This window comes from Leptodactylus fuscus, chromosome 6 (assembly GCF_031893055.1).
Source record: "Leptodactylus fuscus isolate aLepFus1 chromosome 6, aLepFus1.hap2, whole genome shotgun sequence".
Taxonomy (NCBI): Eukaryota; Metazoa; Chordata; class Amphibia; order Anura; family Leptodactylidae; genus Leptodactylus; species Leptodactylus fuscus.
This window is the reverse complement of record NC_134270.1, coordinates 53860849-53881629: the sequence shown is the minus strand read 5'-3', so window position 1 is coordinate 53881629 and position 20781 is coordinate 53860849. Positions and strand designations below refer to the sequence as shown.

The following is a 20781-nucleotide window of genomic DNA, read 5'->3' as shown; positions in this document are numbered from 1 at the left end:
ATATTGTCCTTTATGTCCTTCAAAAGACTGTTTTTAAAGGCTGTCAAACAACTGACATGCTCTATCTTTGTATGCCAAACCCCTCTTCCTAAAAAACGACATGAATAGACTCATAGACATTCATGGTTTCAAAAATGGCCTTGTGACGGCAGCTTTTCACTGTTGTGTGAATCATCCTGTGGCGTACTATCACTGGATTGTAGCTAATCTCTGAGATTACAGTACACCACACTGTTAGGTTATTTTGGGGGGGACATTTGTGACTCAAGTGTCCTATAATATAATTATCCCGGATACTGAAGCATTTCAGGTCTAAGGTGTATTGAGATGTCTTCACTGAAGAATCTGGATTTGTTTTATATGAATTATGATTTTAATCCATTACAGTCACTTGCACAAAGACAACAGATTGACAGTCTCCAGTCGCTCCACATGCTGGTTTGCATCCAATCTAGGTGAACGTTTGCAGTCGGAAGATGACATTCTGGACGGAAACAATGCTGGAATCACTTAAGACGCTTCCTAGCATATGCCTGATCTTTTCCTGTAACCTTTTAATTACAGAAGGAAAATCATTTTGTCTCTTAATTGTGATTTCTAAATGAATCCCTGTGTTACAGAAATTACAGGCTTCTTTAAAAACACAATCACATTAATAATAGAAAATGTTCTGGAGCTCAGTGGGAAGCAATTTAGCAATATTTGCCTGAAGACCCATCAACATACATTACCCAGGAACGCTTATCTCGCTGTTAAAGGGGACAGGGTTGTAATCTGGCGATGAAATGTAGCATAACCCTTGGCGTCCAGAATAATGGATTTCGTATGTGTTACTATAGTATCTGTGCTGTAGTATGAATAGCTAGATAAATATTTTTAGTTATTGACCATATTGGTCATCTTCTTAACATGTATGTATTCCATAATTTAGTTGAAGTTCTTCTATGCACCTATGGTTCTATGCATATGGTAACTAGAGGGGGATTAGAGGGTGCAGCAGGGCCCAGGAGCCTTGGGGTGTTGGTAAGGTTTCTCTTTCCAATATTATATAATATAAAATAATATATATATATATATATATATATATTATAATATTATATATATATATATATATATATATATATATATATATATATATATATATATTTGATGATGACCCTGGTATACATGTTGCATTGGGGCTCAGGAGCTTCATGTTACGGTTCTGCATTGTATACTTCAATATTATTTATATCCAACTTCCTACATAATTTTTTAGAAATTTACTTTTGGGAGTCAGCGCGGTGAATGAAGCAAACCACCCAATTTTTTTGATGTCCGTCACAACTTTTTGAATAGGCCACACAATTTACAACGTACTTGGCGCTGGCCCCGCTGTCAGAATGGAAAATGTGGTAGCTGCAAGAAGCCAAGATTTCATCTAGTCCTCAGTTTTCCATGATTAGAATATTGATGGCCTATCCTTTAGAATAGTCCATCAATATCAGGTCAATAGAGGTCTGATTCCTGCTATCCCCACTATTCAGTTGACTGAAGGGGCTGCTCACAGTAATTCTATAACACTTAAGTGAATTGGACTGAGCTGCAATACCAGGCACAGCCAGTAGGAGTATGGAGAGGCCCTTAGCAAAGAAAGAAAGGAATGTGGCACTTAGTGGGGAGGTGTGGTGCTATCAACCAGATGGTGGGGGTGCCACAAAGATGGATTTGTGTTGTTGGAGGACCGAATCTAATAAAGAAATATGATAAAATGGATCAGTAGAGAATGCTGGCATCATAACACATTGGAACAAACTACTAGATGGATTATAACACATTTTTCGTTTTCTGGAGCCTTTCATTGTTCAATCACTTCTTTCCAACAAGTGGAAGTATTGTCTGTTGCAAAATAGCAGATTCTCTCTGCCATTTTCTGCTGAAATTTAGAAGATAAAACAATGTTCAGACTGGTTATTACAACCAGCTCACGTCCTGATGTTAGAATAACAGAGCAAATGAATATAAAAATATCAAAAATATGGCATTATATTATATATGACATCATTCCTGTGGACCATCATGGGAACAGGAACCAATCCTCACAGAATAATGGGTAAAAACACCAATAAGTAGGTTAAAGCTACGTTCAATATAAGAAATGCTGACAAACCTTTTTGAATTTTGCGATGAAAGTTAATGGCGTCCACCGAGGCTGTAACAATGTTTGTTTTACAGTGTCGAGCTGCTACTATCCCAGCCACTTCATCCATTAATTTCATGGTAACGCCTAAAGGAAAGGACAACCAAACCGTAAATAATATTACTTTACATTGTTAAAACAAAATAAAATTAAAAATTGAGAATATGAGGGGGAAAAGCATGAAACTGATTGGCACGATCCATTGACCCTGCGCTCGACATAACACTGTAGTCTACCGCCTTGTACAGATTAGACTAACATGGACGCTTTTGTCCTCAACCAGTGCTACGTCTGTCACCAGACTGTATAAGGCTTCATATTTAGATTTTTGGACAAGAACTCATACTCATATGTGGGAACTGCACACACAATGGGAAAAAGTTAAAAATGATGCATCATGGGCATTTCTTGCAGGATTTTTTTTTAAACTTGTCTGTTTAAAAAGTCTTTGTGTTGTGTGTGGTATTGCAGAGCAGCTCCATTGGGCTGGGTTCACACTACCTATGTATATTCATTATGAAGGTGTCCCTTAAAACCCGCCCCAAAAAACGGACGCACCAAAAACAAGAGTATTCCACAACCCACGTTTCATATACCCATGTGGATCATAAATGGGAGATATCACGCTGTGCACGGATAAACAACCTTCCGGTTCAGGCAACCAGAGAGTAAATCCAAAAATGGAAAAATCCAGCACTGCGTTCTCTAAATAGTATAAAACTTAGCTTTCAATAGAAAAAATGTGTCCATAAAATCACACAGTAACCAGCAAAGGAAGTGATAACAAACTCACAACATGGTTTAGACAAAAGACTGACCTACATGGTGTAGCGGTTGCCCAAAAACCGGACACCTATCATAACAGACATTAATAGGCACTATCGGACGTTAATGTGTCTGCGTTTTTTAACTGATCCATTTAATGGACACATTAGCATCAGTAAGGGCGGGTTCGCACATGCGCCCAGTCTCCACTTTGTGGGTTTCCGTCTTCTGCCCGAGAAACTGGACAGGAGATGGAAACCAGCAGTCGGTTTTCAAACCCATTCATTTGAATGGGTTTGCAAAGTGTCCACCTATGAGCGTCTTCTGCCTCTCCACGGCGAAACCGTTTTTTTTTTTAACCGGACACAAAGTCCTGCATATCTGACTTTGCGTCCGGTTAAAAAAAAAAGTTTTGCCGCGGAGACCAGAAGACGCTCATGGGTGGACACTTTGAAAAACCCATTCAAATGTATGGGTTTGAAAACCGACTGCTGGTTTCCATCTCCTGTCCAGTTTCTCGGACAGAAGACGGAAATCTGCAAAGCGGAGATCGGGACGCAGATGTGAACCCTTAGTGTCAGAGTCCATTTTTTTACCATCGTTTTGTGGTTTTTTGGGTTTTTTTTGGTTCTAATTTCTGAGCATGTGAAGAAAGAACAGACAGTAATAAAGGACAGAATAATGGATGCCCATCTGTTACTGTTCGTTACCCATAGACTCTAACGTTAAAGAATATCGGACTCTTGACGTCTGTCCTAAAACCTTTTTTCATGGACACAAATGTCCTGCATGTCGGATTTTTTGTTCATGAACGAACAAAAGATAAAATCCCATTGAAATGAATGTAAATTTTTAACAATTTGTGATGGTTCAGCTAGTGTCCATTGTTAAAATCTTGTAACAGACAATAGTAATGTACACTACTGATGGTCACCACCGATAGTGGGACAGAGCTGTAATATCATAAACCACCTTTGTACAGATGTGGTGCTGTTTTTGGGAAAAAGCAGCCAAGTATTTAAAATTCTGGACAACACCTTAAGAATCTCTTCACAGCTGGAGAAACACATCATTAAATTAGATCCAGGACGTTTAAGGGGAAAAAAAATTCCATAAAAAATTTATTGGGAGCGAGTAAATGTCAGTAATGCAGTGAGTTCTGGAGTCGAGCTGATCTGACCGAAAGGAATATGTGCAGATTGTGTGTGACAGTCTGTGGATCCATTCACACCTCAGCTATTAGCAGGTAGCGTGTAAATATAGTCATTCCAAAAACACCTTCACAAACCAGATCTCAACACCGAGAGGATTAACCCATTTCCAGCCAAACCTTCTCGTGACAGCGTTATAAATCACATCTACGCCAGCATGTAGATTATCATAGGAGATGGAAAGACGTCATGTCTATTTAAAGAAATCTACGTCATTCAGATCGCTCTGTATATGACAGATCCATATGACGCAAAGACGGCCACAGGTCTGAAACCACAAGTAAATAACTATAATTCACAATCTGATAATCCAGAAAGTATAATGGCTCTACTATGGTGAATCTCTCAAAAGAAAAGATGTCAGAGGTTCACCTATGAAAAACTGCATCTAAAGATTGTGGAACAATTTTAGAAAAATGTTCCTCAACATAAAAATCACAAACACTTTGAATAGGCCACCATGTACAGTATATAACATCATCAAAGGATTCAGAAAATCTGGAGAAATTCACGTGCATAAGAGAAAAGACCAATGGTCAATATATGATTCTTGTGATCTATGGATCCTTAGATGACACTCCATTAATAACCGGCATGAATTGGTAATGTAAACTGCATGGGCTCAGGAATACGTCCAGAAATCATTGCCTGAGAAAACTGTTCACTGTGCGATTGCATAAATGCAAGTTAAAGCTTTAGCAAGAAGAACCATATTTCAGCATAATCCAGAAACACCAGTGTATGCTCTGGGAGAAATCTCATTTAAAATAGAGCGAGGGATGAATTAAAATTTGAAATAATGAAATTCTTTATGGAAACCATGGACGCCATGTGGTATGAACCCAAGAGGAGAGCGGCCATCCAGCTTGTTATTCGTACATTGTTCAAAAGCTTGCATCTCTAAAGGTATGGGATTGTATTATTGCCTATGGTATGGAAAGCTTACACATATGGGAAAGCACCATCCATGCTGAGCGGTATATACAGGTTTTACAATAATACATGCTCCCATTGAGACAATGTCTCTTTCAGAGAAGGCCTTGCATATTTCGGAAAGACAATGCTAAACCACATATTGCACCAATCACAAAAGCATGGCTTTGTAGAAGAAGGGTCTAGAGCAGTCTTTCTCAAAGTGGGCGATAACGCCCCCTTGTGGGCACTGGAGGCCTATAGGGGGGCAGTAAAGGGCACAGAGAAGATTGGGGGGCGTTGAAGCGGTTTAGGGGGGCGATGGCTAATTTAAAGGGGTGGTATCATAACAATGATTCTATCTATACTGCTTGTTAATGTGGATTTAAGACTTTTCCTAAATACACTGCTTCAGCAAAACTGCTTTGTTTGTCCACTATCTTACTTTATTCACTTCATTATGGACACTAGCACCTGGCCCCCTGCTCATTGCTGAGGGAATATACCAAAAGTATAGCACGTCTATTGGAGGAATAGGTATAACCCATCATAATTCAGTCCTACCTCCCTCCCTCATTAAGCCCTTCACACCTAGCATGTCTTAAACCACAAACATAGATATACAAACACAAAACTGGAACAGGCCAGATGGTTTATCGACACTCAACATATCCAACTACAGGTTCAAGTATAAAAAATGTATACCTTTATTAACACAATGTTAAAAATTATATACATCAATATAGAGAAATACACATATACTGGACAGATGCAAAACACCGTATAAAACAGTACACATAGATGAATCTTAGTGAAATAGTATTGCACATATATATATAGTAAGATGAACTACACCTGATGCAACCTCCACAAACAATTTATTAAATAATCACACTACCCGAATGCAGCTAAACTACTCTCCTAGTATTGACTAAGCATGTATATAGTCATAATATCCTGATTGCAGAAAGAACACTCTCCTTAATTCCACATAAAGTCAGAAAATGACCAATAATATGTATTTCCGAAACAGGAACAGGGATAAACCCATGTTTACAACATATTGTCATCAGGGAGGCAGAGCTGCAGGTATAATGCACACATAATGTAAAATACAATAAGAATAGGTCTACATCAAGAAGAAATATGCCATCTTACCCATATAGAATCACTGTGATGTAAGGCAAGAACACCTAGTGTCTGTTTGTCAGCCCGACGCACGTTTCGGCACGCTAAGCCTTCTTCCGGGGATATAACATATCTATTACTAAGTTCACACCAGAACTTGCACTATGTTCAGGGATTCCTTTTCAGGAAGAAACCAAGTGAAAACCACATGGACCCTGTTATAGTCTATGGGGTTCATGGGTTTCCTAAGGTAACTGCTTTTTTTTTAATGCGGATTAGGTTTCCATTCGGAGGATCCCGAAACAGACCCCCCAAACGGAAAACCAAACGCAGATGGGAACCTCGCCTTATTCTTCAAAAAAATTACATTAATTGTTCTTCTCACTTCAAACACGATTACAGAAGAGGGGATGCTACACAATGGTAGGCAGCCCTGATCCAACTTTTTGGGGATGTCACTGCCATCAATTTATAAATGAGTTCAATTTTTTCAAATGAAATACAGAAATGTCTAACTTATTGATGGGTTCTTTGTTCTACTTTGAATATACTGTAACATGGTTAGATGAGATTTCCAAATTATTACGTTCTTGTTTTCTTTAGCTTCACAACTTTTGTGAATCTGGGGTTGTATTAGAAGGGTCCTTTAACAATGAACTGACCACAACGTATCTCTGTGCTAAGACCCCCAGGAATTAGGAATTACCTGGTGGTAATTGTCAATTTGTCTATAGTGCCCATACAGGAAAAATTAAGAAATATCCATTCAAATCAATGTGTTGTCTATGTCAAACACTCTTTGTAACTGCTCTATACTATGGACAAGTCAGGGGTATATAGAAGAGAGCCCCCTCTATAACCCTTATAAAGGACAGTACTATAACTTCTATACCATAAATCCCTATATACTACACATAGGATAACACTGTGTGAGGTCCAGGAAATAGGTTTCGTGAAATGGGTTACAGCAGACCACCCCTCCCTCACATTGTGCTCAGCCACTCTGCTTTCATATATATTTTTTATGGAATTTCTGGTGTAGCTGTAAAGTTTAATGTAAAGCGAATCATCCCGGAAACATGTGGCTGGAATTTAATAAAATATTTAACCAACGCTGGAATGTCATTTGCAGAGTGTTACAATCCAGCTTTGGCCTCCATGTTTATAGCGGCAATAAATATATATTTTTTTCGAAGCAGATTGACCCGGCAATGGTCTGGCAGATATTTCATAACAATGGGAAAGCCATATAAACTTTTTTCCATTTGTCTTTAGTTAAGAAACATTCCCCCCTAAATTTAGAGTCTTTAATGCAGCAACTGCTGAGTGAAAACCACTAATGGCTGCCATTACAGTGCCCATAGGGGCCATCACTCCTACTGGTTTTTAATACCACCTCCACTCCCACGCCATTCTGTTATTCCATTCATGAACTAAGATGGTCATATAGTTTAGCTACGGTCCATCAAAAGGGTTTTGCAAACACACTGGAATACCTGGAAGGCTACTAGTCCTCTTCCCAGTCCTCCATATTGTTGTCAGGGCCCATTCCATCCTGTACCGGACCTGAAAAGGCCTCAAGTGCAGTGGCACTGTTGACTGCTGCGGCCAAAGACCACTGGATCCAGTGACTGAAGCAGTGGTCAGTGGAGTCACGCGCGTATCACATTGAAAGCAATAGGTAAAAAAGCCTCCCATTGATTTCAATGGGTAGTGCGCGTATGCCAGCACCCATAGAAATCAATGGGATCCGTTTTAACGCCGCTCATTCTAAGAGAATGAGCAGAGCGTTTACTCCGTGTGAAGGCTCCCTAATGCTAAGATTAAAGGGCATAACAAATTACCACAGGCCCCATGGTAAAACCTGTAGACCTTACCCTAACATGACCACTTTAGGCCAAGGTTCCACATATTGGGCGGCAGCAAAAAAAGAAAGCGGGAGGGAAAAAAAGCGGTGGAAATAGGTCATGGTTTGTTCCTGCAGTGCTTTTCATTGAAAATCTCCAGAGTTTTCCACTGTGGACTTTCTGCTTTAATCATGCCTATAGTGAAACCGCCAGTGTTTCCGTAGGTATAATTGACATGCTGCGATTTCCAAATACGCAATCGCCTTAAGCAGGGAGTTCAAAACTTGAAAAGTATACAATTGTTTTGGTTGCCTTTATACAGTCACAGTAATGAAAAAATGTCTCGGTACAGGGATAATGAACACAATGATATGAGAGGATTGGGATAATGTCCACTGTGATATCAAAGGATAGTGTGGGGAATCACTCAGGCAGATGCTTGGTAGCAGTGCAGGATACAGGGACACAGAGACTAGGTTACACTCAAGTTCAACGTTTATTTCACTTGAGGTGCATAAACAGCCTTTGCAAAGGCACCAACAAACAAAACAAAAGCCTTCTCGGCTGAGAACTAACTATAACATAAGAACCTGCTCCCTGACTATACAGGAGCTCAGCTGCCACACTCTCGCTCTGGTAACAACAACGGGTGGCAGAGTACCTGATTTGTAGGTTCCATTTGGACAGGACAGCTCTATCAGTGTGGTGCCACAGCTCCTAGCACTACACACAACCTAATATCAGGCCTTAATTAGTCAGCTGACCTCCCTGTTGTGGGTCTTTACCAAACACCCTTTAGGTACCTGCCTGGAACATACCTGTCCTCCCACACCCTTCACTTTCTCACAACAGGGATAATGTACACAGTGATATCAGAGGATAGGGATAATGTACACAGTGATATCAGAGGATAGGGATAATGTACACAGTAATATCAGAGGATAGGGATAATGCACACAGTGATATCAGAGAATAGGGATAATGTAGACATTGATATCAGAGGATAGGGATAATGTACACAGTAATATCAGAGGATAAGGATAATGTCCACAGTGATATCAGAGGATAGGGATAATGTCCACAGTGATATCAGAGAATAGGGATAATGCACACAGTGATATCAGAGAATAGGGATAATGTACACAGTGATATCAGAGGATAGGGATAATATAGACATTGATATCAGAGGATAGGGATAATGTAGACATTGATATCAGAGGATAGGGATAATGTAGACATTGATATCAGAGGATAGGGATAATGTACACAGTGATGTCACTGTAATAGGACAATAGACACAGTGATGTCACAATACAGGTTAATATACACAGCGATGTCAAAGTAAAGGGATAATGCCCAACATGATATTATAGAACAAGAAGATCACCATGTACACTGTGACATCACAGCATATGAATGTAATCATGATGTCACATGCAGACATTATAATGTCCTAGTAAAGTAATGAAGGTGCCTTCAGTTTTTCACAACCCCTTTTATCATGTATAGTTATCAATAAATTACACCCAGTAGAAATACCCCCCCCCCCCCTCCTTAGTTGTTGGGCCCCATAGCAGCTGCCATTTACACTCATGCCAATGTTCTAACCACAAAATAGACAATTCATGGACCACTCCAGATTCCAAAAATTGGCCTGAACAGTCTACTTTAAATTTCAGGCATATAAATATCAGCTACCATATCCAGAAACCCTGAATCACAAGCGGCTCCAGAACTTGTATGGAGCACAACGTTATGTTGCACTCTCCACTACTGCACTTCTGAATGTATCACAATCAATCAGTGACTGTTATTAGGTCCAGAAATGTCCCAGATGTGTGCTCTACCGGATATACCAACAGCTGTGGATCGTTTTGGGATTAGGTTGAGCCAACTGTGTCAGATGAGTATAATAAAAGGGAAAAAGTCTGCCATGTCATAGAACCAACAGTATCGTAAGAGTCAGTAGAGCATGGGAAATATATTTCTAGGTTAATTCATGTACAGTCATCTAACAAAAACAAAGAATATTTTAAACTGGATCAGAAAAAAATGGTCTGCTATTTCTACAGAAACAGCACCACTCCTAGGCATAGGTTGTGTCCGGTACTGCAGCTCATCTCTATTTAAATAGCCACTGTCATTTCAACAAACTACAAAAAAGAATAGTATGAAACTATGTAATATGGCTTATCGGAGAGAATTGCCTTTTTCCACAGTTATCAGGCGACTTCTACTCCCTCTGCTAAAACAACTTTCACTGTCAAAATAACTGCTCTGTCTCAAGATGGACTGAAGGGCACAACTCAATATAGAAGTCTATGGAGAGGGAAGGGGAAGGAGTGAGCAGAACAAGCTTTCAGCTGCTGCTGGAGCTAAGAAACATTTTATCACAAACAAATTATTTAGTACAGGTCAATACTTCTCCACATATGTTCTGCACGGCCCTGAGGCTTTATCTGAGTGTGAGAGAGTCAGATAGGCCCCATTCAGACATTTTTTCCGAAGCCGCTTAGGCCCATATGAGTGAGCCTAACCAGCAGGAAGTCTTGAGCCACAGAATTCATGGCATGATAGAGCCAGACACTTATTTTTTCAGCATCCTATTGCGATCTCTGCTTCAAATTGACAACAATGGGAAGAAATATTAAGACAGAATTTGTTGCTGATTTTGGGATGGAATCCACCCAAAAATAAGTGGCAAATTCCATTGTGTGAACAGGGCCTAATACAGCAGATTCAGTGAGTAGATCCTCTACTCACTGTATGCACCGTATAGCAGTTCATCTCCACCCAAATCATCTGCATAGACATAGGGATCATTTATTAAGCCTTGCATGCCAGTTTTCTAAGGTCATGAAGTCGAAAAAGTTTGGCTTGTAACTTTTTTGGGGGGAGAAGGGGGTGTTGTGCCACGTTTGCCATCATTCAAGCAAAAGGGGGGACTAGGCAGCCTGACACAAGATGTGCCATAATTACTTAGAAGCATACAATATGCCTCTTAATAACTGTGCAGCATCAGATCCCAGATTTTCACGGTCCCATAGACTTTTCTTAATATAAAATATATATTAGTATGCAGTAAGCTTCTGAGCTCCCTCTAGTGGTGGCTGCAGGCAGACAGAATTTTAGTGTTCAACTCTATGGAAAGGATTTCTATAGATTAGAGATTATAAAGATATATTAAGAAAATGATAAGTAAAGAATATTTGATCCAGTGATGACACATTATAGCGACATCCACAGTAAGGTCACAAATAAACACAAGTGATTGTCATCTGATCTAAAGAGATAGTCTCCGGTTTCTATGGTTATCCGCAATTCCTCAGTCACAAATCAAGAGGATCAGGGCAGAAGGGGAAAAGACATCCTGAAAACCTGCAACATGTGCTGTGAAGGACGAGCCCAGCAGTATCTTCATTTCTGCTCTTATTTGAAGACACTTCTTTTCAGCGGTAATTTGTGACATGTCCACGATACACACTGTAATCTTCTTATATATAAAGAAAGATTTGGCATCCCCTGGATTCCCTTATCATATAAGACGTCTCAGAAGAAACTCAATTCCCTGAAGCCAGCACATCAATATTGGATGATGACAATCTTTACTGTCCCAGCCATCAAAGGAGTGGAAGTGACTGGCAGCATCTGTCAGGTGGAATCTGCTACTAATGGCCACAACGTTTCATGCGTTTTACCATCCAGCAAATTGGGAAAAGTGCAGAATTTTGCTTTTGTTCTTTTATTTTGCTTTCTTTTCCAGTATTAATGGCATATATAATGTCAAAACCCTAAAGACATTGAGCCAGAGCTTACAGGGGTTTTCTAGGAATTTCTATATGATCGGTGAGGGTCCAACCCAGACCCAGTTCAGTCAGAACAACAAACTGCCCCTTTCAAGTGTGGATATTGTGAAGAGAAATGGATCAGATTGTGGCAAGGCCGCAATTCCAGACACAGCCACACCTATCTGGATGTTGCTGCACCTGGACATATCTTGAAGCGACTGTGGTGCTACCCAAATACCATGATCTTAAAGGGGTCCATCAGTGAAAGTCCTGATGGACAATATTTTGTTATTCCTTTTGGTTGGGGTTAAGGGTTCTGAAAAAAGCCCCAAATTATTAAAATGTTCAATATACTATGGCTGTGCTGTGTTGATTGTGTTGTGTGATGACATCCCACCCGCACCAATGACAGCAATCATTCCTGGCCCTCTATGTTTTTGCAATATCCACAGCAACAACACCTTGGTGGTCACATTTGGCAATCTTAGTCACAAGACGTCTTGATCTATCTTCTGGTATGTCATAGATCTGAGTAGAGGGGACTGTGAGATTCCTTTAGCCAAAGACCCCACATTGCGGAACCGCAGAGTTTTTCGTTACAGATTTTGCTGTGGTTTGTGGAACCAAAGTCAGGAGTGGAACTAACAGAAGTGAAAATGTCTAAGAACTTCCCTTATATTTCCCATTCCTTATGTAGGCATTGGTTATAGGGAAATACGATGCGGTACACACGAATAGCATCATCCTATTTTAACCAAGAGGAGTGCGCAGCCTGGTTTCAATTTGGGAATTCGTTTTCCTAAAACCAATACCTGCATTCTGTCGACTCTTGTAGTCGTAAGCCAGTGGATGCTGCCTACCACGCTCGGAGTACATTACGCTATCCCGTATTAAAGTGTACGAGGTACCATTTATCCAGACATTACACCATAGAGCGTCCTCATCACACTGCTCAACGATGGGTTCCTAAGGAGCGTGGCCATTCTTGGTTACCACCACTATCCTGTTACCATTCCATTTGTAGCCATTCCTGACGTTGGCTCAAAAAAGGTTGCAAAATCTGCAACAGAGAAATCTGCGTTTCTGCAACGTGGGGCCTTTAAAATAAAGAGGCCCTAAGAACTCTACTGAGTGCTATGGCCCTTTACGTATCCTCAATATCTAAGCATTGTGACTTTTTCTTGTCAATTTTAGATTTATTGGTCCTTTACTATTTTCTGAGCTACTACAGTAAAGGGTTACTAAATCCAACAGGAGAACAAGGTACATTCTTTTAGTGTGTACTTAGAAGATATTTTAAAAAATAAAATAAAAATAAGCAAACAAACAAAAAAAAAATAGTTAATTGAAAAGGTATGGTCACAAGACGACCAGAGCAGTGAGAATATTAAAACCATGTGAGCTTTATCTTCAGGGGGCCCACTATAGTACGAGGATTACATAGCACGGTATGGTCGTGGGGTTTTTATGACTTTAAAATCATTAGAGGAAGAAATCCCAGTTCCTCTTCAGGCCGTGTATTAGATCTAGTGTAACCCGCATACAGTATTTTGGGTCCTTTTTACATGTATCAGTTGTTTTGTATTTTTCAAGTTTTTCTTAGTTTAGACATCTTGTAATCACTTTATAATTGGTGGGGATCTGACCTCTGGGACCTGCACTGATCAGAATCAAGAGGCCATGGCTGCTCTAAGTATCAGGGTTTCCGGTCTGCTGCTGTGCGGAGAACATCAGTAGGCCCCATTCACTTGAACAGTGTAGCGGTGCAGCTCCCTGCACAGAGGGTATCCATTATTGTATGGGGAAAACTATGAGAGTGATACAGTGATACACCGTAATATGGCCTCTTGATTTGCAACTTTACACAGTATAATGTTCCCTGCTGGACACATCCAACACAGCTATGCAGCGCACTACGACAAGTCAATATCTCAATACTTTTGTGCATTTGAAAATTATAAAGTTTACAATACCATATCCTGCAGACAGGCAGCAATATTATTGAACTTCTTGTTCTTATAAGAACATTATTTTGAGTCTTTTTCAGAGACTATGGCTAAGGGCTCGTTCACATCTGCGTCGTCGGTCCTTATTGCAGGTTTCCGTTTCCTGCATAAAACAGATGCAGGAGACGGAAGCCTGCAGGAGACTTTCTCACCCATTCATTTGAATGGGTGAGAAAGCTGTCCGGCCGTGCGCGGCAGTGAGCGTTTTGCGCTCTCCGCCGCGAAACCGGGTTTTATAATCTGGACACAGAGTCGGACATGCAGTACTCTGTGTCCGGATAAAAAAATCCGGTTTCGCGGCGGAGAGCGCAAAACGCTCACCGCTGCGCACGGCCGGACCCGGTCTGTGGTTTCCGTCTTCTGGCATGCAGAAGACGGAAACCACAGAACGGAGACCCCAGACGCAGGTGTGAACCCAGCGTAAGAGGGAACACTGCAGTTTTAACATAGGAAAAGAAGCTGCAGCAGCATCCCCCTCCTCCACTCTTGTCTTTGAGGCCAGGGCCCCACCTTTTGGATGTGATGTTTTACAGTACCTGCAAAATGGATGGGATTTACCAGAATATTGTAGAAAAAAAAAAATCTGCAGCAGAAATGCTATGTTTTTGGGTACGCGTCCCTTTTTTTTAAATGGCAGCATGTTAATTGTACTTACAAGGACACTTTCTGTATAGGGACCTGTAAAGAGGCACTTGCTGTTAGGAGGCCAATAAAAGAGCAATATACTTTGTGATAGGGCCAATAAAGGGGGCAATTACCATGGGGGCATTAAACTTTATGGGGGCCAATAAAGGAAGCACTGTATTAGTGGTTATTCAATCCAGTAGGTAGCAACTTAAAATCATTGTATGAGAGGCAGTATATTGTATAAGGGGCAGTATATTGTGTGGGACCTGTAAAGGAGACTATTACAATTTTGGAAGCCAATAAAGAGGACACTTACTGTGTAGGAGTGAATAAGAGGGGCAAAATGTTGTGCAGGGTGATCAGTAAAGTGATCATTATACAGTGTGGGGGGCAATAAAGAAGCTATATACTGAAAGGGGGCAATATACCATGATTAGATAGAATACACAGCCAACATATAGAATGCTCGATGCTTTTACAGTATTTGGAAACTTTCATTTTTAACATTAAATTTCTGGCAAAAACTCAAGAGTAGCTGAACTGAATGAAACAACTGTTGGTTGCAGTTAGTGGAGCTTAGAAGTATTCCATTAGAGCAGATGTAAGTCATGTGGTTTCAGTTATGTGACATTGATTTCTTTTTGTTTCGAAAGGTCAAATTTTGTCCAGCAGTGGAAAATATGATTATTCCGATGACTAAAACAGAATATTGCTTTAATTTTACCTGATCATTCCCAGTAGTAACAATAAGCCCATAATGCGATAATTATTAGAAGAAACCATATATTCTACATAGTGTGTGTGTGTGTGTGTGTGTGTGTGTGTGTGGGGGGGGGTCAAAGAGGGGTTGCTGATCTCATACCAGGCAAAGAATGATAATATCCCATTGAATCATAATGGTAGTAAAGGAACCCCTGTCTTTCAGTGCTGGGAGCCTCGGTTAGAATCCCACTAAGGCTAAGGCCCCACAGGCCGTATAGGCAGCACTAAAGCGCTGCGGGAAGAACCGCTGTGTGAATGCATTGTGGTTCTTTGCGCTTAGCGCTTTTTAAGAGAAAGTTCACTAAGTTTTCCTCTGCGGACTTTCTCTTAACATTATATCTATGGGAAAGCCGCTGGTGTTTCCGTAGCTATAATTGACATGCTGCGATTTACAAAGCCGTAACGGCTTTGCAAATCGCAGCATGTCTGCGCTGTGATCTTTTCCGCGAAGTGGGGATGGGATTTGCATGAATCCCATCCACTTTGCAAGCACTGTACAACGCTGCGATTTTTCTCCGCTGCGGGCAAATCGCGGCGTTTCTGGCCCATGGGGCCCCGGTCTAAGGGCTACATCTAAATGAAATGTGTTTTCTCCATTTCTGTGTGGGTTTCCTCCCACCTTCCAAAAAAAACCCGGTTAATTTGGAAGTTAGATTGTTCGCACCCATAGGGACAAGTACTGATATAAGTAATGAACTCTCTATACAGCGCCGTGAACTACATTGGCGCCATATTATAAATATTACTAGAAGATGAAGAAAACACATTGAATACACTTTAAGATATACAGAGCAACTTATAGGTCAGGGCCCCACAGGTCGGAAACGCGGAAAATCGCGGCGTTTTACAGTAACTGCAAAGTGGATGGGATTCTTGCGAAAAGCATAGCATTGCTGCAAAAGCATATAACATTGAATGCAATGGAAAATGCCACAATTTTGTGGTGGCACACAGTAGTACAGTATAGGATCGATTTTTCTTTTTATAAAATTTCATTATGGATCTACAGTATAATATGGCCATGTTCACGAGCCCTAAGTATTCAAAGGGATTTTTACTGCTTTAGGCTAAGGTTCAACGTAGCGGGCCGCAACAAAAAAAAGATGTGGGAAATAACGCGGTGGCAACACATGGCGGTCTTTTCATAAAATGAAACCCTGTACAAAAGGGTAATGATTAGGTTGTGCATTATGACTGTAATTGATGCAAATTCCTCAAGTATCCACATACAAAAAATTCTGAAACCAGAATAAAAAGGGGGTCAATCAAGCGACAGATAATAAGTACAGTAATTAGGATTAGTAAATAGTAATTTCCTATAATCTGGACACAGAGGCTGCTGTCAGAAACCTCTGTATAGGACGCCATTAACTACGGTAAATCATTGACACTAAAAGGTAAAAAACGATGTTGACGCATAATATCAAATTAGAGTTCACAACACCTTGTGGAATATTTTACAGGTCGCATAATATGACCCCAAATAATTGCCTGAAGCAGCACAAGGTCTTCTATCGAGATCATTTCCCATAACAAAATCTTCGTTTGTCGTGTAATAACGTCGCGGTGACTCATTTGTTAATTATCCCTCATGAAGCGAAAAACAATTCACCAACAACGAAAATCTAAAACACGATATACAAACATAATACAGAAAAAATTGGAAATTAAATAAGAGAAAAAAACCCGTCTGGGATTTCTAAAATTGAATAACCCACTAATAGAAAAGGGAAAGGATTATATTGGATATTATGAAGATGTTCTATATATAAACCCGCAAATGTATTCCATTTTGAAAAGTGGCCTTTTTTTTTTTAAATGACTGTCTGGAGCTGTGTAATTAAAGCAGAGTAACTGCTTGATAATGAAGGGTTACTATGGAAACGGATTTTATTTTCACCATAAAGAGCACCGAGGCTTCGGTTGTAGGTGCTCATGCGAAAATAAAATTATGTCATTATATCAGCAAAAAAAAAAAAAAAAAAAAAAATCTTTTCGTTAACAGCTCTGTTTAATTCACATAATTTCATTCACATTTAAGTACAACAGTGATTTTTTTAAATTTATTTTTATTTACACACACAAAATTGTTTTTAAAAATCATTATAAGAAACCAAAATTAACCATGCTATATATTTTTCTCATGATCAGAAAGTGATACGTGTGTATCACATTAAAAGCAATAGGTAAAAAAGCCTCCCATTGAGTTCAATGGATAGCGCGGGTAAGCCGGCACCCATTGAAGTCAATGGGATCTGTTTTGAAGCGCCTCACTCTGCCACGTGTTTACGTGTAAGAATGAGCGGCACTTTACTCCGTGGGAACAGAGTCTAATAGCGGATTGCTGAATTTAAAATTAGGTAGCTCAAGAGCTGAAATCTCCCAGCATTCCCTGCTTGTTTAGTTGTCTGGAGCTTATTCTGGTTATTTGCATTCTGGGAAGTGTTATCTTTACACCAGGAACTATACAGTGACCTGAAAAATTAAACAGGGCATTCTGTACATTTTACTATTCTTAGATAACATAATAATAAAGATATAAAAGCATCCTGAGGACATTTTTTTGATTCCTTCGTGCTTTGGGGCCAAAGTAGAAAATTGCTCTCAATGATATGTTATCACAGCAGAGCAGTCATCGGTCATCTAATGATAAACTTCTTCCCAGTCTGAACAATTTTTCACTGTGTGATTATTGTAAAGGCCAAGAAAAATTGGACCTATGCTGAACAGTATGAGCCTGGCAAGTGATCAGTAAGTAGTAGTACCTATAGGACAATCTATGCGCTGCATGGAAAGGGCCACAGCAGGCTCTACCTGCTCAGGAGGCTGAGGGCCTTTGGAGTCCAGGGGGCACTTCTTAGGGCCTTTTTCAACCTTGTGGTAGTATCAGCCATCATCTTCGGAGTGGTCTGCTGGGTGAGTAGCATACCAGCCAGGGACAGAAATAGACTTGACAGGCTGGTTAGAAGGGCCAGCTCTGTCCTGGGGAGCCCCCTGGTCCCAGTGCATGACAGAAGGATACTGTACATGGTGAGCTCCATGCTGGAGAACAACTCCCATCCCATGTATGAGACCGTGACAGCACTGGGCAGCACTGTCAGTGACCGACTGCTTCAGCCAAAGTGTGAGAAGGAGCGCTATCAGAGGTCATTCCTCCTAACTGTGGTCAGGCCGTATCTACATCAAGCTAAGTGAAAATCACTCTGCACAGAGAACTAAATGATCCTGAGTCTTTCTTTTTCTTCTTAGTTGCTATGACTCCTAGTATCTTTTCTATCTGCTATGAGCTTGTATGTGTTCTTTTCTTGAAATATATTACTGTGTTATCTATGCTGCTGTAACACACTGAATTTCCTTGTGGTGGAGCTATTAAAGGATTATCTTATCTTATCTTATCGGATACAAGACATACATTTCCCCTGACTTGTTAGCACAGATCCAGCAAATGAGCCCCAAAAAACACCAAATACACACATATTTATATTGGCCCCACTGAGCCTTTCATTCAGTTGCTCAAGAGATCACATTTTTCAGCTGTAAGAATGAATTTTAAGACTTACAGGGTGGGCAAAATCACGGACATGCACACCCCTAACAACTTGGCTGATCGATATCAGATTACTTATGAAATATCCCAGAGTGTATATGACTCAAGCAAGGTCTGATCCAAAGTCAGCAATGATGCAAGTGTTCTGCTCTGGAGTACCTTCCTGTGGATAAACCATCAGTATGAAAAATCGAGGCCGGAAAACCCCTTTAATTATCCCCCATTTAGCCAAATAATGACAATTTCATGAACGCACGTGTCTATTACCATTATTTACCAATGTATCCAGAACTGTAACAGCGGAGAGTTATGTAACATGTAGCCACGAGCCGTCCTTTTACTTTGATAAGTGTCACCCTTCTGAATTGCACTTCATCTTAACATTATCTTCACTATATCTAGCTCTGCAAGTTCTTTTCTTTTCCAATTTGCAGCTGTTTCACATAGACATTGAATGGACAAGCTCTTGAAGATTTGTTTAGAGCAGCAGGATTCCAAGTATTCACGATGAGATATCGAGAATGGCAGTGAGGAAGAGCAGGTTGCTACGTGTTTATCCGTCTCGTTTCTTATAGATAATACACAGTAATTATGGGAGAAATTGCTATCATGTATATAAGAAATGATAGCAGATAAAATCTGACAGAACATATGAAACGGTTTAACTAGCTAGAGATGTATTAAGCATTTACACGTATACTGAAATCTATACAGGATAGAAAGTGCCGACATGTTTTCTTCTATTGATAGCTACTAAAATATGCTTTAGGCTGAGGCCCCACGTTGCGGAAACACAGTTTTTTTGTTGTTGTAGATTTTGCTGCGTTTTTTTGAGAGGTATAAAAACTTACTATATATTTCCCATTCCTTTTGTAGCCCTTTTTGGCTATGGCTCAAAAACCACAGCAAAATCTGCAACAACAAAAAAAGCTGAGTTTCCGCAACGTGGGGCCTTAGCCTTACATAGTTTTCTCTCTCTGTTACGGTTATTTTTATGTAGATGAACTCAAGTTGACGTTTTTGTATCCTATTTATTTTTATACATTGTGCCCCCCAAAACGTCATAATAGATCTTTGGGGAGCATTTTAAAGTACCTTTTTTATCCACAGTCCTCCGAAACTGCAGAGCTCATCTGGGTATATTTAGATAAAAAAACGATCATGGTGGAAATTCACAAGTCTAAGGCTAGGGTTGAGCGATCGTGTTCGGAAAAGATTGGATTCCGATAGAGATGAGCGAACACTAAAATGTTCGAGGTTCGAAATTCGATTCGAACAGCCGCTCACTGTTCGAGTGTTCGAATGGGTTTCGAACCCCATTATAGTCTATGGGGAACATAAACTCGTTAAGGGGGAAACCCAAATTCGTGTCTGGAGGGTCACCAAGTCCACTATGACACCCCAGGAAATGATACCAACACCCTGGAATGACACTGGGACAGCAGGGGAAGCATGTCTGGGGGCATAAAAGTCACTTTATTTCATGGAAATCCCTGTCAGTTTGCGATTTTCGCAAGCTAACTTTTCCCCATAGAAATGCATTGGCCAGTGCTGATTGGCCAGAGTACGGAACTCGACCAATCAGCGCTGGCTCTGCTGGAGGAGGCGGAGTCTAAGATAGCTCCACACCAGTCTCCATTCAGGTCCGACCTTAGACTCCGCCTCCTCCGGCAGAGCCAGCGCTGATTGGCCGAAGGCTGGCCAATGCATTCCTATGCGAATGCAGACTTAGCAGTGCTGAGTCAGTTTTGCTCAACTACACATCTGATGCACACTCGGCACTGCTACATCAGATGTAGCAATCTGATGTAGCAGAGCCGAGGGTGCACTAGAACCCCTGTGCAAACTCAGTTCACGCTAATAGAATGCATTGGCCAGCGCTGATTGGCCAATGCATTCTATTAGCCCGATGAAGTAGAGCTGAATGTGTGTGCTAAGCACACACATTCAGCACTGCTTCATCAAGCCAATACAATGCATTAGCCAGTGCTGATTGGCCAGAGTACGGA

The 20781-nt window shown here is 40.5% G+C and overlaps 1 protein-coding gene across 2 annotated transcripts in view; it reads right to left on the bottom strand.

The window, feature by feature from the left end:
* Positions 1-20781, bottom strand: part of ACOT7 (acyl-CoA thioesterase 7) — a 167383-nt gene that overhangs the window by 40227 nt on the left and 106375 nt on the right. For both annotated transcript variants that reach the window (XM_075279980.1, XM_075279981.1), the window contains exon 8: positions 2150-2266. In XM_075279980.1, the coding sequence (XP_075136081.1) occupies positions 2150-2266 (117 nt within the window). The remainder of the gene's footprint in view (positions 1-2149; positions 2267-20781) is intronic.